General features: G+C 32.6%; 1 protein-coding gene and 1 long non-coding RNA gene across 12 annotated transcripts in view; one reads left to right on the top strand and one right to left on the bottom strand.

Annotated features, from left to right (window-relative positions):
• LOC126749541 (uncharacterized) overlaps positions 1–5200 on the bottom strand; it is a 44354-nt gene extending 39154 nt beyond the window's left edge. Inside the window, exon 1 of the long non-coding RNA XR_007665123.1 lies at positions 4619–5200. This is a non-coding gene — a long non-coding RNA (uncharacterized LOC126749541). The remainder of the gene's footprint in view (positions 1–4618) is intronic.
• Positions 1–25189, top strand: part of LOC126749487 (RIMS-binding protein 2) — a 159680-nt gene that overhangs the window by 92765 nt on the left and 41726 nt on the right. For 6 of the 11 annotated variants that reach the window (XM_050459238.1, XM_050459234.1, XM_050459206.1 and 3 more), the window contains 4 exons: positions 16933–17124; positions 21141–21446; positions 21510–21673; positions 21751–21934. In XM_050459238.1, the coding sequence (XP_050315195.1) occupies positions 16933–17124; positions 21141–21446; positions 21510–21673; positions 21751–21934 (846 nt within the window). The remainder of the gene's footprint in view (positions 1–16932; positions 17125–21140; positions 21447–21509; positions 21674–21750; positions 21935–25189) is intronic. The other 5 variants (XM_050459211.1, XM_050459192.1, XM_050459198.1 and 2 more) reach the window with 4 other exon arrangements.

Raw genomic sequence — 25189 nt, 5'->3', positions numbered from 1 at the left:
CTTCCAGAATCACAATGGATTCGTAAGGGAGTACCATAATGTTGGAAAAATAGTAATAATGTATGCACAACAGATTTTGCTGATTTATCTTTGATTGGATAAGCTTGTGTAAACTTGGTTAGTTCATCTCTTATTGTTAAAGCATAGTTTTTCGATGGATATTCAAAAATATCGATGTTTACTCTTTCAAAAGCTGTTTTAGGTGTTTCTGTTATAACAAGAGGTGAAATTAGATTTTTTCGACAAATTTTATTTTTATTACAGGTTTCACAACTTTTAATCATATTTTCTACGTCTTTTACGATACCAGGCCAATTATATTTTAATTTGATACGTCGCAAGGTTTCATTAATACCGCGGTGTAAATTAGTTTTACCCTTATGATATTGATCTATAATTATTGGTATTTCATCTTTATCGGGTTCTTTAACTATATTCTGACAGATACATAACTTTATGTCTTGTTCTGCAAAAATAAAACTAAAGATTTCTAAAATCGGTAGTTCTAAATTATTCTCAATATAATATTTCTGTGTAGTGTTAAATTCATTTTTACATGTGTATATTAAATAAAATAAACGTTGCACTACTGTTTCAGGATCAAAAGGTAAAAGTAAAACAAAATATTTACGATTTTTTACTGATTTACTGTTAAAAATATTGATTATGTTTAAATTAAAATTCGTCTGTTCTTCTATAAAGTCATCTAAAATTTCATCGTGTAAATTTTCTAGTTTATTTTGTCTAAAAATGGTTATTATATTTTTATGTGTTTTATCTAATAGTTGATCGTTTGAAATTTCAATTTTTGAATAATCAATTACAGATTGAGATTTATATAGGTCAGTAAATAAATTATATTCTTGCGTTATCTGCATATCAAAGTCATTGCCTATGTCGTTACTTTCGGTTTCATCCGCGTAAACACTTTTATTTTCATCGGGCGGTCTGCCACTATAATTTCCGCTTACGCTCGCCTTTTGAGAATTATCGTCACAATCGGTGTTTATTAAGACTGACGTTTTATTATGCAAATTAATGCAATCTCTAAAATGGTTTATTTTGATGCGAGACAATGCATCTGCATTCTTATTAATTTTGCTGGGTTTATAAATAATTGTATAGTCGTATTTTTCTAGTTTTAAACGCCAACGAGCTAATCTTGAACCAGGATCTTTAATTGAAAACAACCATGTGAGTGGGCGATGGTCTGTTATTAAAGTAAATTTTCTACCGAATAGATAAGGACGGAAATGTTTTACTGCCCAAACAATTGCTAATAGTTCGCGTTCAATGGTAGAATATTTTGTTTCGGCTGGACAAAGCGTTCTCGATGCGTATGCGATAGGAAGATCTTTTCCAGTAGGGCCTTGTGAAAGAATAGCACCTATAGCGAATGCGCTAGCATCTGTGGTTAATAAGAATTGTTCGTCAAAATTGGGATAAATAAGTATCGGAGTTTCGACAAGAGCTTTTTTTAATTCTTCAAAAGCATTTTTACAATCTGTACCAAAATCAAAAGGAATATCTTTTTGAAGTAATCTAGTAAGGGGTTTCGAAACTTTTGCGAAGTTTGGAATAAATCGCCGGTAGTAGCCTACTATACCAAGAAAAGATTTTATGTCTTTAGGGTTTTTAGGTATAGGATAATTAATTATAGCTTCAACCTTTGATGGATTGGGTTTTACACCATCTTGTGTTATAATATGACCCAAATAAGCTACTTCTTTTCTCAAAAATTCGCATTTATCGGGTTGAATTTTGAGGTTAGCTTTTCGTAGTCTTGAAAATACTTCTTTTAATCTCTGAATATGCTGATGAAGTGTAGCTGAATAAATAATTATATCGTCCATATAAACCAAACATCTTTCGTTATTAATGCCTAAAAGAATATTGTCCATTACTCGTTGAAAAGTGAACGGGGCATTTTTTAATCCGAAAGGCATTCTTTTAAATTCATAGTGTCCGTTTTCTACTGAAAAAGCAGTTTTAGGTATATCTTTAGGGTTAATTTCTATTTGATGAAAGCCTGAAGCAAGGTCTAGAGTTGTAAAATATTCACATGAACCTAACTGATCTAAGATATCTGAAATATTTGGCAATGGATATTTATCATTTACAGTTTCTTGATTTAATCGTCGATAATCGATAACAACTCGCCATTTTTGTTTACCTGAGGCATCTAATTTTATGGGGACAACCCATACTGGAGATGACCACGGAGAAATTGAAGGTTGTATTATACCTTGATCTAACATTTTTTGAATTTGAGTTTTTACTTCTTCTTTATGAATTTGAGGATATCGATAAGATTTTGTAAAAATAGGTTTAGTGTTTCCTGTATCTATTGAATGTTTAATTTCGCTTGTAAATGTTAAATTATCTCCTTCTAGATAAAAAATATCTTCAAAATCTAAACAAAGATTAATAATTGCCTCTTTTTCTTCAGAATTTAAATGGTCTAGTCTTAATTGTTTCTGTTTGAAAGGGTTCAATATGAATATTAGAGAAATTAACTGTTTTTATAATTGGATGTGCATTTAAAATTGTTGTAAAAAATTCGCCGTGTTCATTTACGTGAACTAGAGAATTTGGGAGATAGACTTTGTTTTGCTGTAACTATTGCATCCGTATTAGAAAAATTACATTTTAATTTAAATACTTTCTCTGTACGAGGTTCTATTTTTATTTCATTTTGAATTGTTTTATTTTCTTTTATTAAGTTAATTTCTGGATTTTGTGGAATATCTGTTGATTTGTCACTTATTTTATGAAGTGGCACTGTTTTAAAATTAGTTATCAATTTCCTGTTTTTAATATCTACGATTCCTTGGTAATGTTCTAAGAAATCTGAACCTAATATACCGTCAAAGTCAATATCAAGGTTGTAGACATACATTTTATGTAATTCACCTGAATCATCAAATGGTACTAAAACAGATTCATCAATTAATATTTTTTGATCTGTAGTTCCTTGTATAATTAAGTTTTCTTTTAAATAGTCACGATATTTTTTTGCAACATTGTTTTTTAAAATAGAAATTCCTGCACCTGTATCAATTAATAATTTATACTTATTTGATGCGTCATTGACATAATAAAGGTTTTCTGAATTGACTGAAAGAAAAGGATTTACATTAATTTGTCTTGAAGGGTCTCTTGATCGTTGATTGTTAAGGTCTGAGTTTCTTGTTCGAGTTCTGAGAGGGGCTGATCGATCGGTGGGTGATTTTGATCGATAACCAGAGGAAAATTTGACTGATATTCGACTTGATCTGTTTATTCTTGATCAGGATAAATTTCACATTCTTCTTGTTCAATATTAGAATAAATATACTCTTCAGGATAAAAGTTGTCATTATCAGAATAATTAACAACATGTGCCCTTTGATTTAAATTTGGATTTCTTTGAGTAACTATCGGTCTAGGTTGAAAATTATTTGGTCTTTGATTTGGTTGAAATTGAGGTCTCTGTGTTTGAGGTCTTTGGGTAAATTGTTGTGGTCTTTGCTGCGAAAAATTACTTGTGTTTGACTGATTTTGATAAAAATTCGGTCTTGAATTGTAATTAGAAGAAAATTGTTGATAGGTTGGTCTTGGAGTATACATTTGTTGTTGTGAATTACTTTGGTTGGTATTAAAGTTTTGTGTTCTTACATTAAATTTCTTTTGAATTATAGGTTGAACTTGTCGTAATCGGGAGTTTTGAGTTTCGAAATAGGAGAGTTGTAATTCTCGTTTAATTCGTACTTGCGCTTCGAGCATATTTCTTGGATTACTAGCTCTTATTATATGTGCAATACGAGGTTCTAAGCCAGTTAGTAAGGTATTTAACGCCATGGATTCAATTAAGGTGATTTGTGCTTGTTTTTGATTTGCTGACAGATTGGATTTTTGAATATTAGCATGAATTTTTGCATTTAAAACTTCTAAGCGATTAAGAAAAATTAACGGATTTTCATTATTTAATTGTCTTATTCTTTGCAAATCTTGAATAAGCGACGACAAATCGCGAGAATCGCCAAAATGAGCGTTTAATAATTGTTTAATTTCTTCGTAGGTAGAAGGATTTCGAGAGTTTATCAATTGAGCTGCTCTGCCTCTTAATCGGTTTTTAATGTGAATAAGCAATAAATATTTTTGTTCACCGACACACATATCTATTGCATGATTGCAAGCATCAAGAAATTGGTTTAAAAAAATTTGATCGCCGTCGTATTCTGGCACAATAGAGAAAATTTCAGACAATTTGTATGGTTCAATTACAGTTTCTTCACTTTGCGTTTGAGTTGATGTCGCCATTTTTTTAATAAATTTATTGAATAATGTACTCAATAATTTATTATTTGTCTAAATCGGTATAGTTAACTCTTAAATAAATTTTAAAAATAAAACTTTATATTAGCAGTGATTAATGATTTAAATTTATATCAATAATAAATAATATTTCAATAATAATTCTTCAATATACTTCAATAATATTTCAATAATGGAATTCTCAATATAACTCAATATAATAAATAATATTTAATGAAAATATTCAATCAAGAATATTTAATCATTAATAAATAATAAATCTTCATCAAAAATATAATAAACAATGAGAATTCAAACTTACAGTTTCACAATCTTAATTATCATTGGAGCCATGATTTCTTTACCAGATCTACCAGGGGTTTCACTAGGTGTTCCTAATCCGTAGTCCGATAAGACTATGAGGACCAATGGCTGATGTCCACCAGAGATTAGCAGTGATGTCGCTTTTAAGTCGTCTGATGTAGGCACCACAATTTTTATTGCCTTCTTGGGGCTGCTGGGTCTTTAACCATTTAAAGGATAGGAATCCACCACCAACTAGGTGTTTCTTCTGGATCCTACCGACTTGCGCCAATTTGTTAAATCACAATCACTGAATTTACTTTTTTAAAAAAAACTTTAATTACATTATAAAATAAAAAGAATACAATTATAACTTTTGGATTTTAAAACAATTAAGAGTTAAACAAAAGATATGATTATTACTACAATACAACAACAATAATAATAATAATAAAGACATGGTCAAGCTTAAATAGTTTCTGTGGTGCTGATGCTGCATTTTAGGTCACGTAGAGTCCTGGTGGCGTTGTGGATAAATAAATGGAATTATCGTCAACAAGCTTCTTGGGTTTCGTGGGAAACTACGCCTTATTTACTGTTTACTAGTTCTATACTGTTTACTCTTCTATGATTGAAGTAATTAAAGATGTTTATGATTTAGAACAATAGTCCTTTGTTCTAGAAGTAATCTAATATCTGTGCGACTTGTTGATGTTTTGAAGATCTATTGCGTTGTAGAGATAATTTAGGTTGTCCTATTAGACCACTGATATAACATATATATATATATATTATACAAATAAAAATAAATATACCTTTCAGTGCGGCTGCTTACATATAATACTGATATGAACATCAGGATAGTGAAATTAAAAGGTGTGGAATAAATTAAAATTTTGAGACTTGGATATTCCGAATTCTTTGGATTTGACACATAACGAGAAACTTTGAGTGCCTTAAAATCAAATTTAATGTTTTATTATCCAAAATTAACGCAATACAGTCTGAAATTCGTCAATGTCCAAAAAACTATTCCTCACAAATAAATTATATTTTTTTAAACAAATAAACACACTTGAAATATATACATACACGAAACAGTTAAAATCTCAAAGTGATACTCACTCCATACATAATAATTGTAATAACTTTTTATCGACAAAGACACAACACGCATACGCCGAAAATCTCCAGATCTGAATCCCATACAAAATCCTATGGTATATGGTCCATAGTATATGCATACCAATAATTGGTTCTTAGCTATTAAGGACCAAATTTTCTTTATGGCATAACAAAGGCTGCCTTATTTTAATGACAAATCATTGCAATGTGCCTCTCATAAAGGATGTTATTTAATATCAAGCCACGAAACTTAATTGTTTATTGACGTTGCAAGAAACTCTAACAATAATAAACATTATTTCTTAAATGTCTGTTAATATCAAGATTTAATTGGTCCTGAAGGGTGTTTTTCTAGCACCAATGTAAATATTTTCTGCACTTTGTTGTTGAACAAGGGTTGATGTATCATTCGCGTACATAGTAACATGACTATGCAATAAATCTGTGGGCAATAAATTTTCAAATATAAGAAATAAGACTGACCCGAGAACCGAACCTTGAAGTACTCCAAAGTCACTGTGAAGATTGATGCTTGAACAATCTGAATCAAATTTATTTCATATTTACACGTATTGTGTCCGATATGCCAAAAAGAAGGCAAACCAATTTAAGTCGACACTCTGTATGATTTTATCGTGCACAACAAAGCATCATGCTGACACAGTCGAACGCCCTGCTTAGTTTGCAAAAGATAGACTTACATGTCTTAAGTTCATCTATAATCTCAGATGAAAACGACAAAATGATAGACGATGTAGATCTACCCAACAGAAAACCATGTTATCTTTCCGAAAATATTGTTACGATATGGTAAACACCGAGAAACCAGCTGATTCTCCGTCATTACGTAATGCCATAAATAGAACACCGCACGACGCCGACGTCTCGAAGGTCAGCGAATCTCCCGGAATAATAGTCAGCCGAGTATATAAGGAGCCGCGTCGGGGAGTCAGTTATCAGTTTAGTGAAGTAAAGTTTGGAATATTGACGCGAGATTTAAATCAGACATAATAAAACATAATACACTCCTGGACAAAATTATCGCACCACTAATTATTTTGTCAAGAAAATTTAAATAAAAATAAATATCAATTAAAACAGTTATAATATCTTTTCTCGTATAAAAAGCAGAACTGGACAAAAACTATGTTTATGCTTTATCATGGAACATGCTGCTCGTGAGGAGTGAGAATACATCCGCGGAAAGTTTTCATAATTTGATACGAGGAATGCTGCGAAGACTTCAAGCGGTCATTGCAGCTAGAGGTGGCAATACACGTTATTAAGAATTCATTATAGGTCTATTGTTTTATTTTTGTATCAAAATTGAAGTTAGTGAAAATCGATGCTTTTCCTTGTATTGAATTTAGTTACTTAAATCTCGTTTTGTTAAATAGAATATAATTGTTTTTGTTAATTAATAATGCATAGTTAACAATGCTTATAAGTTTGCTTATTTTTTTATCTTTATTAAAAAAAAATCTCTAAAAATCAAGTGGTGCGATAATTTTGTCCAGGAGTTTAGTTGTAAATAGATACGGTGACAATAAATATTTCTAGTAGTCGTAAGTGATCGTGTTCAGAAGTGTAACTGTATAAGGAAATTAGTTAACTATTTTTGTGCAATCGAGCTTTTAATTCACTTCTAACGACCTGTGTTGCTACAATATTTTGTTTTTTATTACATAAGGTAAAACCCTATGAAGCCTTACATATTCCAGTATTTTAAAGTTAAAGTTATAGGCCTAGAGATTTTAACCAAATTAGAATCCCCTATTTAAAAACCGGAATAACGTTGCAAATTTGTAATGAATTTGGAAATATTCCATTTTGAGAGCTATAATATAACCTCAGGTCCGTCATCTACAAATTACTTTACTTTAAATTGCACCCATTTTATTGATTTTACAATAAAAAAAAGTTTGTTAATAACTCAAAAACTGATTAACCATTCCTTTCCTTTTTACGAAAGAACTATCAAAAATATATTACGTCAAATGACATTGATCCAAAAGGTAGCGCTGCTTCTTGACATCATATGTTTACAATAAAGGTGTTACAAAATTCCTTGATGGCTCTGAAAATGCCTAATTCAACACCCCCTTTTCAAGATGACGCTGATACTGACCGACAGACAGATGACGTTTGACAATTGACAGTCTAAGAGTAAATTAGTTACAAGAATAATTTAAGGGATACTTCAATCTTTAGAATTTAGGCAACTTTAACTAGATGGTGCTGATTTATATTGATAAATGCAATATGTTTTTTTAGAAAGTTAAGTTTTAAATTTCCAGATAACGCTCATTTTCATATGAAAATGTATGAATAATTTAGAAAATATCGAATAATTATAAGAGACGTTTATAAGTAAAATTTAATGCTCTACAAAAAAACTTTTTTGATAGAGAATTTCCAGATATTACTAATTTCATATGGATAAATATGAAATTGTTTTTTTAGGCCTATAATAGTCGGTAGTCTTTCTTTAAATTTGAAAATAATTAAACAAAACTTTAATAAGCTTCAAGGAACATTGTCTTGTAGAATTTTATTATCTGCTTCTTCCTCCTTTAGTGCTTGCTTTCTACGAGCTCATGTGCGAAATTTGAAATTTGATCTGAATTTATATTAACCCTTTGAGGACGGAATTAATTAAATTACGAAGAAAATAGTTACTACCAAAAAATCTTTATTAAAATGGGTATAGTATTAAAAAAAATAGGTGTCTATTTTTAAAAAAAGAAATAAACGGCGGTTATCTGGACTAACCACTAGTCACTCACTATGGTTTGTGGAAATCGTAAAAACAGTTTCTTACATCTTTCATGCATAATCCGACGTTACATGTTGAGCACTTCCATACGGTTCGATGTGGTTCCTTGCGGCTACTGCATTGGGCACATCTAAGAGAAGTAGTATGAATGGGCATATGAGCATTTTCATCGTATTTTACTTCTTGAGGTACAAGAGGTTTGAATTTATTTGGGGGTTTCTCTGCACTTTTCCGACCATGTTTCGCTTGTTCTGGATTTGAACCAACTAAGTCACTCACTACAGAAAGCCGAAACTGTTTCAAGGCCATAGTATTTGGCATTCTTTGTTTGAAAATGATGTAGGAATTAATGACTGTAGCATCCACAAAGTACCAAAAAATTCGGTGCCACCATTTTCGTGACTTCCTATCTATTTCATACAGTGACTTTAACATGTCAAACTTGTCGACGTACCCCATGTGCCGGTTATAATCGTTAACAAGTGATGGGTATTCTACATCTTTTTTAGAGCCGTCTTTTTTTCTTCTAGAAGCAGTTTCCAGGTTGGCAGGATCGTGAAAATTTGAAATAAAAAGAACGCTTTTTCTATCCATCCACTTCAAGGCTACAATTCCTCCTGTAGATACCCGATAGTCCGATTCTCCTCTTCTCAGATGCTTATCGTCACGCAAGTCGTTTGGCATATTTTTTCTACTTTTTCTGGCGGTTCCACTTGCATAAATGCCTTCCAACAGTAAAGATTTTAAACTTTACCCATATAAATTTGAAATTGCGACATAAATCCTGTTTCGTCACTTCTTACCCACACCTTGTATCTCCTCTTGATCGGTTTCATCGGCATGTATTGTCGAATGCTGCTTCTTCCTTTGAATCGTATCATAGATTCGTCTATGGCTTGGTACTGACTTGGCATAAATGAATTTTGATAAGAATTTGATAAGGCATCAAGGAGTAGGCGAATTTTGTAAAGCTTGTCATACTTGTCACCTTGCTTTTTCGGTTCAGTTGCGTTGTTATTCAAATGTAAGTTGCTCAACAACTAGGTAAAGCGATCCCTGGACATAGCAGTACTTATATAATCATCTCTAAGTTCAATTCTGGACCACCAATAATGACGATAGCTGGGTGTAGGTTTTAATCCCATCAGAAGGTTCAGACCAAGGAACACTTTTATTTCAGCTGAAGTTGTTGGCAAAAATGAATGAATACAATTGCCACCTTGTTTTTGAACGGCATAAAGATTAGTTTCGAATACCATTTATTCTATCAGATCCAACGTAAACAAATGCAAAAAAATATTAGTAGGACTTTCTAGATCTTGTGGTATATACTAGCGGTCCAGTATTTTCAGTAAATGGGTCAACCTGTGTACAAAATGTTGTCTGCTTTGTCCACTGTATTGTAGTATTTCTAAGCTGCAACTGTAATTGCGCCAAAGGAACCTCATCTTCAGATTCCCATTCATAATTCGGTATAACTTCAGCTGCAGGTAAATCTTGCTGTTCCTCGACATCTTCTAATATATCAACGTCCATTGCCATAATATCCAAAATGTCATCACCATCACAAATATCATCTTCGGTAACGGAAGACACCTCTGATTCGTTATCAGATTTATGTATGCTACTGATTAAATTTTCAAAATCGCCAGGAGGTAGATTTTACTAATTCTTCCCACCTCTAAGTAATTTTGGACGGGCCTGAAAAAATAAGAAATTAAAAACCCTCTGTGAAATAAATCACTAGTAATAAAAAATATCCATAGCAAATGTATATTTCAACTCCTATTAAATTTGGAAATCACCAAGAACCGCCTGAGACTATTATAATCAAAGTCTTTATTTCAAACCATTCGTAAATTTCCTGGAAACCAATAATCTTAAACTTTTCTGATTCCTCTCAGATTTACTGATGCCTGGGCCCTGTAACACAACCACTACAAGTTATGCAATTGTAAAAATATTTAAATTCGATAAACGCAGTATTTTAATATCAACTTTCTCACTGTGAACATTAGTTTTCGTTCTCGGTATGTGGTCAAGTGACTCGGAGAGTGACAATGAAGGTGCCCCCCACAGGGAATACCGATTCAACATAAGAACAGACTTAATTTTCTTAGCGATGGCGAGTTCAAGGAAAGGTTCCGTCTTAGCAGACAGCAATGTCCAAGTCTTGTTCGGGATATTGAAGCCGCGCTAAATAATAACACGGTGGTATGGAATGACTCCACAGCAGAAAATATTAATTGCTCTACATTGACTAGGAAATGGAGGTCAGTATCATGGCATTTGCGATATGCATGGAGTTTCAAAAATGACTGTGTGCCGATGCGTACATGACACTGTTAATGCGGTAAATGATATAAAATTGACGAAATCGTGTGATGGCCACATAATACATTAGATATTATTCAAAGATTTCATGGTATCGCCGGTTTTCCCGAATTATGTGGTGCTGTCGATGGAACACTGATAAATATAGATGCCCCGACTATAGACGAGCCAGCCTTTGTAGATCGCCATGGTAAACATTCAATTAATTGCATGGCTGTTTGTGGTCCTGGCCTAAAATTTTATTATGTTAGTGCTAACTGGCCCGGTGGCGTTCATGACGCAAGAGTACTTCGTAACAGTAATTTATTTCGAAGAATGGAAAATATTTGGAGACTCCATCCTAATTCGGTGATTCTGGGAGACTCAGCTTATCCGCTAAAACAATGGTTGATTCTACCAACATATGAAAATTCACTAAATCAAGCCCAACAGGATTTCAACAGAGCTCACAAACGAACAAGAAGAGTAATAGAAAATGCGTTTGGGATTTTAAAAGAAAAATTTCCTTGTTTGAACTACCTACGCGTGAGCCCTGTTTTTGCTGCAAATGTTTTCAAATGCTGTGCCACTCTATGCAACATTTCAAAAGGTGATGGGGACGCGGATGATTTCATGGTAGACGATGTTGAAGAGTTATCAGACAATGAAGAAAATTATGAACATCTCGATGACAATCCCCCTATTGGAGCGCAAGCTAGATTAGGCGAACTGATTAATTATTTTAACAGAAACAACAGACGCTAGTAGTAAAATATGTATATAGGGTGCTCTAAAATGTATTAAAAACGTGTTTCATTTCTATACTAAAGTTCAAAAATATGCATATCTACAAAATAAAGACGAAAATACAGGGTGTCCATTTATAAACTGACACATTTTAACTGCTTATAAGTCGAGAACGAAAAATGACAACAATGTGCGGTTTTCACAGAACTTCATCAATATTTTTAAAGTTTTTTTTGACAGTGTTGCCAAGTTTCAAAATTTACCTGAAATAGGAGGAAAAAAATGATGATTTTCAAAGGCCGATTTCTCAAAAATTTTAAATGTAACAGCCTGTACTTTTTAATTTCACATTAAAGCCTGTTAAATCCCTTTTCCGAAAATGTATAAATTGTCTTAAATTCATTATTTTTTTATAATTAAGTTTAAACCCTACAAAGTTCAAACTTTCCAAAAAATAGAAAATGCCCTTGAAAAAAGATATTTAATGTGCAAAACACTACTAGATCTTTTTAGAAATGAGCCGGATACCAATTTAATAATGTCTGATGAGGCAACATTTCACATCAGTGGTCGAGTAAATAAGCATAACTGCCGAATTTGGGGAAATGAAAATCCTCGAGTGTATAACAAATTTGAAAGAGATTCTCCTAAGAACGTTTGATGGGCAGTATCGAAATTTAAAATTTATGGGCCATTTTTTTTCAAGAAGCAACAGTGAATGGAAACAATTACACCGATATGTTGGAAGTATTTTTTTATCCTCAACTTCAGCAGGATGGAATTTTAGACATGGTCTACTTCCAGCAAGACGGTGCACCACCACACTTCTCCAGGGTCGCAAAGGATTCCTTAGATATTACTTTTGGAAACAGATGGATAGGGCGAGCAGGTCCAATCGAGTGGGCACCTTATTTGCCCGATCTAACCATTCCAGATTCTTGTATATGGGGATATGTAAAAGACGTTGCTACAATCCAACCCCAAGAAATTTGAATGAACTGCGCAACAACATAGTAAACGTTTTTAACCAAATTACACCGCGAATGCTACAAAACGCCTTCGGCAACCTATTTCTCCGTCTACATTTGTGTTTCGAGCAAAATCGGGGTCATATTCAGCAGCTAATTTATTAGTTATAAATTAAAATTAATTTCTTCAATTGTTTGTTGTTAAAATTGTTATAAATAGTTGTAATTTAATACATAGAATAAATACTTTTTATAGACATGGCAATAGCGCAAATTATTTAATTATGATCATGCTAAAGCGATACATAGGCAATTATCAGAAAATGTTCATCAATCGACAATCACCAAAATTAGCTCTGTAAAAAAAAATAATGAAATTAAGACAATTTATACATTTTCGGAAAGGGGAGGGCTTTAATGTGAAATTAAATAAAATTTTTGAAAAATCGGCCTTTGAAAATTTTCAATTTTTTCCTCCTATTTCAGGTAAATTTTGAAACTTGGCAACATTGTCAAAAAAAACTTTAAAAATATTGATGAAGTTCTGTGAAAACCGCACATTGTTGTCATTTTTCGTTCTCGACTTATAAGCAGTTAAAATGCGTCAGTTTATAAATGGACACCCTGTATTTATTTCATTTATTAACAACTTTTATGAACGAAGGATTTAAACTATATCTAAGCTATAGGTACTAGATAAATTATTATAAAGATAAATAGGTCTTGTCGTTTTCTGATTGGAAGTTATTTTGGAACTGCGAGGTAAATTCAGAAAACGGTAACCCGAGGTCCTTTTCTAATTTTAATATTTCAGCTTGGTTTTATAGTTTTGTAATTTTATATGTTCAATTTGTAGTTTTAGCTTTTCATTTTTATCGTCACTTTCACCCGTGCTTTCGACAACTTTTCTCTTTCCTACAATTGAAAAGTGGAAATTAGAAATGGATAGATGGATGGATTGGAAATGGATTTGTTATAAAATTTTGCATTTTGCTGTACTTTTTATTTCAAAAGACACATAAAACCCATATACTAGTCTATACGAGTTGATAATAACGAATGACTTACTGGCTTTCCTTGAAGTAGATGGTCCACATTCATGTCCGCTTGGGTGGACAGTCTCATTTGGTACAGGCGTTTCTGTTGACTGAGTCTGAGCTACCTCGAACGACTCAGAGACTCCAAGTCCACAAATAATTGGAGATTCCTTTCCAACAATATCCAAAATCATCTTATCTATTTCCGTTAACATGCCTTTCCCACCAGTCCCTGTTTTTTTTTTGCGTTGTCTAATTTAAGCTAAAATGCAAAATAGTATATTATGTCATTGTGTATATTTTATCTATAATGGGTTTAGTACCTAATGTCAAAATTACTTGTAAATAAATTATGTTGATTTCTCAATAACGAAAGACTCACCATTGCAGATTCAGCCGTCTGTCTGGCAGAATTTCTTCAAATTGTTTTCTTTAATTTTTGTCAAAAACTGCATTTTTCCTTGGAAAATAATTTGTTTAGACGACATTTTTACTAACCGAAATCAGCCTTCTCACCGTATCCCTTATACGAACGATCAAACTAACAAACAACCCATAACTTTTAACCTAAACAGCTTAAACTCGTTTTAACAAGTCTGTTATACATATGTACGCGTAGTAATTGTAATTGTAAAAATATTACAATTGTAGTTGCTTCTGATGTGTTACGAATTATGAATTCATCACGACTTGTAGGTACGGTCAATTAATTGTAACTTGTAAACTAGTAACAATTGTAGTGTTTGTGTTATAGGGCCCTGGTGGTTAGACCAGGATACCACACATTTGTTTTACAAAAATAAAAGTAATGAGCATAACAAATTGATGATAACTATCAAAACAATTAATTTCTAACAAATAATTATAAAGATAATATGTTTTTACCTGCCATTTTTTATCAAAACCACTTCAAAACGTGAAGCAAATGCACTTGTTTACACCAAAACGAAACAATCCTTTCACACTAACCAAATATCAAAATAAAAACCAAATTTATTGCCACCTAGAGCATGCATGTAATATTTCCATATAATATACTACTTAGGCAACACACTATGGCATTGTGGTTAGATCAAATGACCGCTAGACGATTACGTACAAATTTAATAAATTGGTCTGTAAACTGGTCCTGAAAGGGTAAAAAAAAATTAACCTTTGAAAAAATATATTAAGAGTGCATAGATTTCTAGATAACTATTTAAACTACCTAGAACTGCTTATTTGCTATCGGTTACAGTTTTTCTGAATTTAGAAAAGAATTAAGAAAAACCACGAAAAGTCGTTTGCAATTTACAGAAATATGAAAAAATAATATCTTGATTTTAATGATGTTTTAAAAAAGATACTGAAACAGGTTTCTAATAGTTGTTTTTAAAGAAATTAATTTTATTTTTCAGATCTTTAACTTGGTTTCAAAGATATATGAGCATTTTGTCCCTAGAAGTGTAATTTTTCATTGTTGTAAATTTTGTAATTAACTTGCAAGGCTAATAATTATCTTGATTTAAAAGAAAAATGACGAAAATACTAAAATAACTATGAACTTAATATAATTTTTTTTTTGAAAAAACTCTAAAATAGGTTTTCTTTTTACATGGCTAATAATTATTTAAAAACAAAATTTCTGAATTTATTCATTGATTTTTTTAAAGAAATCACTATTTTAATTTTCAAATCTATAACTTTTTAAATTTCATATTATTTAAAGAATATATATTTAAAGAACGAGTTGTTTTTCGTCATGATGTCCACAATGTCAACGTGCGATTTTCAGGTAGATTGTCTATGCCACATCATCAAAGTACAATTTTTCAACGCTCTTTTACTTATAATTTTGTAAAATGTTATAACGCACTTCCAGTGCCTCTCAAGACAATGAATTTAAAAAATGTCCAGTTGTGTAAACAAAAGTTAAAAACCTACCTTTTTGACTTGCAGGATAGTGGTTGTATATTCCCGCCTAGATAGTCATTAATATATTTTTTTTTAAAACTTTATAATATATCAAATCTTAGACTTTTTAAATTCAAATTGTTAATTGGATCTCCATTCTTTGTGCTTTGAATAATGTTGTTTTCTATTTTTTTTATTGAACTCTGCTCTGTAATTTTAATTAAGATACTTATTTTATTTTTATCACGCTGGTTGTCTTTAACTCATTTACTGTGTGCGTATGTGGTTCAGTAGAGTAGCTAATACAGCTAGACTGCGCCACTTATGCATACTTAGTTAATAAATTGATTTGTAAATAATGTTTGTAACTTTTGGTAATATAAGACATTATTATTATTATTATTATTATTATTATTATTATTATTACTATTATTATTATTATTATTATTATTATTATATATGTGAGCATTTTGTCCCAAGCCAGAGACAGATTACTTTTTTCAATTTGCAGCATATCTAACAAAAATATCAACAAACTTTAAAGGTTTTTATTTATAAATTAAATTCTCTCCAACTTAGTTTACAAAATGCACTAATTTGCACAGATTTCAAGATATTTTATGAAAGTATAAAAACACATAAAAATTGACCCAAATAATAAATTTTTCACCCAAATATTAGATTTGAAAGAAAAGTTTGTCGTGGTCCTTCGAATCGCATTGGTAGCATATCATTTTAATATTTCGTTAAAACGGGGCACAGACACAATAAATATTTTAAAATTTATATACCTCGGATAAGTTTTCAAAAAACGCCTTAACCTACTTAAATTAACAATATCGATTAAAAAAAAAGGAAAAAACTTTAACTATAAAAGTGGAGAAAGAAACAATTTTTGCATGCAAAAATTAAATGGATACGACTTACATTTTTGATTTTTTCAATTGATTTATTAAGCAAAAAAGCTAATAAATACTTCATTTCAATATTTTAATTTAGAATTAGTTAAGAATTAAGATAAAAAAATAAAGGATAATAATAAAATGGCTGTTTCAAATGACATATTATTGATTGAAATGTGTTAAGCCTCCGTGGTATTTTTAAATACAATAACGGGTCCTTCAGATTTAAGAAAATGCTCAAGATCTATCTGGATTGACTTGGATTAGTTGATTAATATAATTTAATCATCATTAATACTTATTATACATTATAACTTTCGTACACTCCAAAACAAATAAACCAATAAATATATATATTTGTAGAAAGAAATAGCAATATTTAGAAAGCTTCCAGCCCCTCTCTCTACATACATATATATCGTAAAACTTAGAGCTAAAAGCATCGTAACAATAGCAGTGAGAACTCTTTTTTAATTTCTAGTTAATAATTATGATTAGACTCTTGGTGTTCGAAATCCAAATTTACTAACCGCTTAGGCCAAAAATTTTCTCTCTCCCGACCGATTGTTTAGCTCCCCGATCGCTTACAGAAATAACAAAAGAAAATTATGGAGAAGGGAATTTTTCCGAGGACGAAATGGACCCGAGGAACAGGAGGTGCAACAGGAATCAACAGAGACAAGGACAAAATAGTAATCAGCCGCAGCAGAACGTGCAGGTGGGACAGGGACAGCAGTACTATACAGGCGGGCAGGGACAGCAAGGTACTATTTGCCTGGATGTTGAGTGGAAGGGAGGCTTTACATACACAATTTTCGCCTTATAAATATTTTTTTTAATAAACACTTAAAATATACTATATAGGGGATTTGGATTTGCACAAATTTTTCTATGAACACTCAAGGTAGGTCGTCAAGCACTAAGAACACCATTTCCATATAAGTTATTAGTTAGTTAGAGTCAATTTTTGACACTCTTAGACAGTTAAACACTAGATATATAATAGGAGAGCTAAATGAAGTTCAATTATAGAAGTATTAGTGTATTTTTATTAGGGGCTAGCTTAGATTTTAACCCCTCTACTGCATGTATTCTAGTAGGTACGTGAGGATATACCTAAATAGAGGAAATAATAATTTCTATCTACATATAAATTACTAAAGAACAAATTAGTGCGGGTGGCAGTGAATCGAAATATATTTTTCTTGCTGCATTCAAGATTTGGGCAACAAAGTTATAGAGTGCAAAATGGTAGGCAATATCTTGCTCTACAAAAATGGTAATATACGTTTTTATCGTAGAATTAACGGTTGTTGAAAAATTTTGAAAATTTGACAGGTAAGACTCCCTAGGCGCGTCAATGCTAATATTTAAAATATCTCAGTTTCTACCATTTTTGGCAAAAAATGTATAGAAAGTAAAATGGTAGATTGATTTTGATCTGCAAGAATAGCTCTATTAATTTTTCTTGTAGAATTAAGGGTTCTCGAGAAATTTGAAAAGTTGGGCAAAAAAAATTTTTTTTTAGCACGCCGTTGCTATTACGTTGAATATCATAGCTTCTGTCAATTTTGGCAAAAAAAATTATAGTAAGCAAAATGGTAGATAATATACAGAGTGATTTTTAAGTTGATTCTTTTTTTTAACTGTGTATAGAACTCGGTAAAATAAACATTTTTTTCAAATAACTTTATTCAAAAAACCGAAAAATAAAAAAATTGCATTGCCAAAATGTTATAAAATGAGTCCAATACGGTCCTCTCTAATTTAAATAAGTTGTTCAAAGTTGTCACCATTAACTTCAACACAACGATTTGCTCGACGTAACCACTGTTCCGTAACGGTACGCAATCAAATCGGTTTTTGTCTAACTGTTGCCGCAGCCTGCTCAATACATGCTATTAGTTCTTCTTGTGTGTCGATAGGCGTCTTGAAAACTAAACTTTTCATATACCCCCACAAAAAAAAGTCACATGGATTTAGGTCTGGCGACCTTGGTGGCCATGCAACTGGTCCATTTCGGCCAATCCACCGATTTGGGTAACTTATATCCAAAAATTCGCTCACTTCTCGTCTAAAATGGGCAGGTGCTCCATCCTGCAGGAGCCACATAGCTTGCCTGATATTCAGTGGCGCGTCTTCTAACAGAACAGGCAGATTATTTTGCAAAAAGTCCAAATAAACATCGCCCGTCAAACGGTCCGGTAAGATAAATGGGCCAACAAGTATCCCATTCACAATTCCTGCTCACACATTAGCAGAAAAGCAGTGTTGAAAATTTGTTCTGCGAATTGCATGGGGATTATCAACAGACCAAACATGCGTATTTCGAAAATTATTAATTCGGGTGAATGTTGCCTCGTCCATAGATAAAATTTTGTTCGAAAAATGTTGATCATTTTCATGTTGTTGTAGGAATCATTCACAAAACTGAACTCTGCGGGAGAAGTCTTCAGGCAGTAGCGCTTGGACACGTTGAACGTGAAAGGGATTAAATTGATTCTCGCGCAATGTTGTCCATATTTTTTTTGACTTAATCCGACCTGCCCTGCAACAACTCGAGTACTTGTTGTTGGATCTTCTTCGATGAGATTTAAAATTTGTTATTCCCTATGAACATTTTCAGGTCTCCTTCCTCTTCCTGCATGCTGCTCCACGATGTTCCCGTAAATCGCCAGTATCCCTAGCCCGTTGAATAAGATTATTAAAGCGGTCCGCGTATAATGCCGAAGCAGCGATAATAGAAAAATTGGAGCAAAAACTAAACATAAACGGACCATGAAAAACAAACCCATATTCACTTTTTTATTCTGTACGTCCCTTGTTTTTGACTGTATCGAAAAAAGTTATTTGAAAAAAAATTATATTTTACCGAGTTCTATACACAGTTAAAAACAAAGTATCAACTTAAAAATCACCCTGTATATTGTCAATCTCAATATAATTTGGCTAAAAATGTGTAGAATATAAAATGGTGATTTGAATGGTGGTCTACAAAAATAGTTCCATACATTTTCATCGTAGAATCTACGGTTTTCGAGAAATTTGAAAAATTGGATATCGAACACTTTGATTTTGGGCCACCATTGCTAATGTGCTAGATATCATAGCTTCTGTTTATTTTGACAAAAAAGTTATAGAGTGCAAAATGGTAGACCATTATAATAATTTAATAAACTTATTCTACGACAATAATTTTATTCATTTTTTTTTCATAAAATTACCGGTTTTCGAGAAAATTTAGAAATCTGAAAGGTAGAACTATATTTAGGGTTGCCAAGGCTAATATTTGAAATCTCAGTTTCTAGCAGTTTTAGCAAAAATATTATAGAATTCAAAGTGGTAGGTCATATCTTGCTTTACAAGAATGGTATTAAACAGTTTTCTCATAGGCTTAACGGTTTTCGATAAATTGTGAATTTTCAAGAAGTAGGACTTTATTTAGATAGGCCAATGTTAATATCTAGGATCTAGGATCCTAATATCTACGATCCCAATTTTTATCAATTTTAACGAAAAAGTTATAGAATATAAAATCATAGATATATCATGTCTTGTGCTACAAGAATGGGTATTAATGTGTTTTTTGTAAAATCAAGGATTTTCAAGAAATTGCACTTCTAATGTTTGAGACATACCCTTTGTTTTACCATACCGGGGTTAATATTTGAAATATCTTGGTTTCTGTCTATGTATGGCAGAGCAGATAACAAACTTTTTTGAACAACCTATTCACTCGCAACCAATTGACTCATTTCACAATATGTGCTTTAACTCGGTTCTCTTTTGTGATTTGAGTAAGGCGTTTGATTGTGACAACCATAACATCCTTTTACAGAAGCTCTTCCATTCCATCTTTTCGTCTTCCGGCATCTCTTTTTTGCAATCCTATATTCGAAACAGGTAACAACAAATGGAGCTTAATGACGCTAGGTCAGTAAGGATAGTTGTTCTAGTCAGAGTACCCCAAGGGTTTATCCTGGGATCTGAATTTTGTTTATCATTTGTATAAGTGACCCACCACAACATAAAGTTGCAGTAATATATAGAGTTTGTTATATGTGAAACAAACATCCAAAGGTATATAACACACGAAGCTGTCCATAATTATCAGACTAGAAATTTGGAAAATCTGCTACAATCATACAGGCGACTTTTTATTGCTCTTCCCATAAATTTAAGAATACAGTCAATAATACTTACTAATAAAATAGCTTTTTTTACATATGAGGAATTTTTAATACCTTGCAAATCTAATGTTTTTAATCTTGTATTGTCTATAAATTGTTTTTCCCTTTTCTCCTTTTTTGTGTATGTACTTAAAGGTGATACTATTGCTAAGGTTAGTTTGAGTTTTAAAATCTATTAAATATTTTTCTTTTTATGACGTACGAAACATTTTCTTATTTATTAACATTAATAAAGATTGATATGAATTTAGGTAAAAAATCTATAGCACTTAAAACTTAGAACATTGAAAGGCCTTTCAATGTTCTAAGACTTAAAATGATATATTACACCTGGTAGTCCTGGCATTAAAGTAATGATGATAAATATGATGAAACACTACAAGAAATTTCATTCATAGTGAAAGGTTCATTTACGGTGAAAAACCAATGTCTTATTGCACTAATGATTTCAATTGCTATTCATATTTGTTTTCTGTGTCATGCGCACTAACTTGTTCCCCAAAACAACAAAAAATCTAATAAACTTTCTAAAATTTTAATTCCTTTTCAAACTCAAAACACAATCCAAACACGTTCTATATAAATTCCAGTGGTGCAAAACCAACAGCGGCAAATGGTCCGCAACCAGCAGCAGCAACAACAGCAACAACAACAGCAACAGCAGCAACCGGGCATGCGCCCTCTGCCCAATAACCCCCAAAAGAAAACCACCATGATGATGCGTGGAGACCAAAACTCAATACCGAAATATTTCGTGGCCCTTTTTGATTATGATCCGGCCACGATGTCGCCTAATCCAGACGCTTGTGACGAAGAACTGCCCTTTTCTGAGGGCGACACCATTAAGGTATGGGGTGAGAAGGACGCCGATGGGTTTTATTGGGGTGAATGTCGAGGTAAGGGTTGATTTATTTTAATTAGAAGCAGTACACTGGGTGTCCTACTTTTAATTTTTATAGGTAGAAGAGGGTTTGTGCCGCATAACATGGTGATGGAGTTGGACAACCATAGCAACCAAGCCATCCAACAGCACAACAACCAAAACCAAGGGATGTCAGTGCGGAGGATGGTTGCTCTGTACGATTATGACCCCCAGGAGCTCAGCCCCAACGTGGATGCGGAAGTAAGTATAAAAAGCATGTTGAGAAAGACAAGTTTGATGTTAATGGTGTACTCTACCCAAATTTTCTGGCCCAACTGCAGGTAGAATTGAGTTTTACCACCGGCCAAATCATCACCGTCTTCGGCGAAATGGACGAGGACGGTTTCTATAATGCGGAAATCGAGGGGGTGAGGGGGTTGGTGCCTTCAAACTTTTTGGCGGAGGCGCCGGATCAGTACGGCCCTGGCGGAGCGATACCTGGACAAGGACAACCTGGTAGAGGTGGTCATTTTATATTAAATTACTTGAACTAGATAGATTATGCTGGATAAATGTAGTTCGTTTTCTTTGACTTAAAGCCGAAATACTCCGGAGGCATGTGATCTCTTGATGAAATATATTTGGGAAATTTAAATGCCAACATTTTGCCAACCAGCAAAATTAAACGTACCGGTAAAATTTTCAACTTTTTACTAAAATTTCATAAACCAACACGTGGAAATCTACACCTAGGTTCCGGTCTATCGATGTATTTCGGACAGGCTGCAACTTACTTTATGTCTCTTTTTAGCGGGCTTATAAGACAGAGATGAAAAATTTACGAGCGACAGTTCGCATCATAAACGCGCAAATATTTGCATGCTTTACCTCTCTCGTACGCATACGATCTTACATCTTTCTCAGAAAGTTAGTTTTTTTTTTAATAAAAACCTTTAGTACTATGTAAGAGAGAGTAGAGAGCGTGCATCAAGGCTTTGTGTTGGGATCAAAACTATTTCAAAAAAATGTTTTTTTCCTATTTCTTCAAATTATGTATCTAGAGCAATTCAAGATGCACGATTCATGATTCCTAGTTGACCGATTTGCATAAAATTCAAAACCATGAACGAATTTGGAAAATCCAAAAATTGTGGAGAGTTGTGAAGCACGAATAAAAACCGGAAAAAATTATATTTTTTTATTTGAAATTTCTTAATTGGAATAGGAGAAAATGATTTTTTTGGATGTGATTTGGACTTTGCAAATGATGCAAAATTGTTTTTTTCCCTAGTCAGATCCCGATTCCAGTGGTACCAATAATGTGCGACGACTACCCTGAGCTGCTAATAATTTGATTGCTTTGTCCATCTTCTATTCCTTCTTGAAATATTTGCTTCTCTTCATTTTAGCACAGTTAAATTTGCTCAAATCATCTAACGGTCTATATCAATAAATTATTGGCTTCCACACATTGTTTACATCTTTACAAATCGTATTTGTTGTTCCGCAGGTTTCATCAGGTGTTTCAACTTTTTTGCAGAACCGCACTTGACGTATTAAATTGTAGTTCATAAATATATTTATTAAAGTAACGCATGTTACAACTGGAAAGCTCATTTTATTACTCTGGAAAACATAAATGTATGCATTCAATTCCCTATATGCATGTTTCATGTGGATATTTGTATATTTGACATGAGGTTTGATGTTACTCAAATGACAAATTCTTATGTGTTAAGTTAGCAAGAGGGCATGGAATTTTTGCAATGGAAATTTCATCATGGTACCACACCACCGTACAGGTAAAGTTCATAACGTGTTAGTTTAAAGTAAGCCTACAATATTTCTTGCATTTATTGAACTTCCAAAGCAATTGAGAAGGTTGGTTTTCTATGTCTTAATCAATCATTTTATTTTCTGGTCGGAATTGAAAACACTTTTAATATTTGATATCGAAAATCCAGGTCCGTATTTAAAAAAAAAAGTTGATGATGGTGGCTCGAAAACAAAACGTCGGATAAACGGCATCTTAAAGAAGGAAAAAAAGTTGCTTTGAGAAAGTGTAATTTATTTTCAAAAATCTTTTGTAATAAGCTCAGCAGAAAATATTAAATTGTTTTCGGGAATCGGGAATCTCTGGAACTACTCGGAATTTTTTAGATTTTAAAGCGGCATATTATTGAGCACCCAAAGCCGCTAAATTCTTCCGATTTAGCCAACTTTTTATCTCCCATGGTTCCGGAGATCTCTGTACTGGCCCTCCTTATCTTGGGCACGTTGTCGACTTAAGATAATTTGATTACCTACAATTTGATATATTAATTGAATCGCTTATTTGAGAAACCCCACATGTACATAAATTTGACATTTCGACTTTTTTAGCTTATCAAGGTCTTCTATAATAGACGCATAGAAGCATTTTACAGAGAAATCACACATGTCCAGCCCATATAACGCTTTCAGCGCTACTTTAAAATATGTATTTATTTGAGAAACCCCACAAGTCCCGGATATGTGGTGTTTCTCAAATAAACGCCTACGTGACAAATAGCATGCCTTGCTTGTTGCGTTTATTTATATTTAGTTTTGATAATGTCATCATCCGAGGCGGATGTTTCTGTGAAAGTTGTTCCTAAAAAACGCAAAAAGGGATTTAAACAAGTTATTTATAAAAATGAAGTGATTAAAAGTTCGCGAGTGAAGGGCAAATAATATCTGAATTACAGAGGCATTAAAGTAAATGAGTAAGATGGAAATAATTTTATTTTTGTCGATCCAAGTAACATTTCACTATGTATTTCGCTTTTAGGTGTAGATCACGCTGTTTCCATAAAATTGCCCGAAGATGATCGGCAAGAGATTTTTGACAAATTTTATGCTCTAGAAACGAAAAATTAACAAGATACATATTTGCAGACTTTAATTGTTGAGTGTTCAGAAATTTCAAGAAAACGACCTAGAGTATTAACTAATAATGCAAAACCAAAAAGCAAATCATATAAATACTTTGTGTCTTCTAGTTCGGGAAAGTTTAGCGTCTGCAAAACCACTTTTGTTAGTATCCATGGCGTCACAGTAGACCGTGTTCGACGCTTGGCTAATTTATTATCATTGGGAAAATCACCTAACGATAGACGAGGTAAAAGTACCCCAGGAAATAAAGTAACATATTGGTACGTTTCCCGTAAAAAAATCATATTATGGCAGTCGAGACTATCACTATCTTAGTGAAAAATTGGACATCAAAAAAATGCATGAGTTATTTATCATCAAATATCCCGAATCATCTGTGAAGTACAGCTTTTATCGCAAAATATTCAAGGAACGTTTTAGCTTGTCTTTCGGTAGACCACAGCTCGATAGCTGCTCCACCTGTGAGGTACTTTCCAAGAAAATTAAATCTAAGGCCCTGAACGACGTAGCTAAACGCGTAGCTGTGGCGGAGAAAATTGTCCACCAAAGAAAAGCCAAAAAATTCTATAGCAAAATGAAAACCATTTAAGAGTTGTGTCAAACAGATGTCACGGTAGGAGCAATTTGCGTTGACTACATGCAAAATCTAGCCCTCCCTGTTATTCCAGTTCAAGATACATTTTACCTGCATCAACTAAGTGTCAATGTTTTTAATGTCTACGACCTTAAGACTGGAAAAACAATGTTTTATGGATACCATAAAGATATGGGCAAAAGAGGACCAAATAAGGTTTGTTCCTTTATTATGGATTTTATAAATAGTGAAATTCCACCAAACATTGAACATTTCCATGTTTTTTCTGA

This window comes from Anthonomus grandis, chromosome 2 (assembly GCF_022605725.1).
Source record: "Anthonomus grandis grandis chromosome 2, icAntGran1.3, whole genome shotgun sequence".
In the NCBI taxonomy this organism is placed as follows: domain Eukaryota; kingdom Metazoa; phylum Arthropoda; class Insecta; order Coleoptera; family Curculionidae; genus Anthonomus; species Anthonomus grandis.
This window is presented reverse-complemented; position numbering and strand designations above follow the sequence as displayed.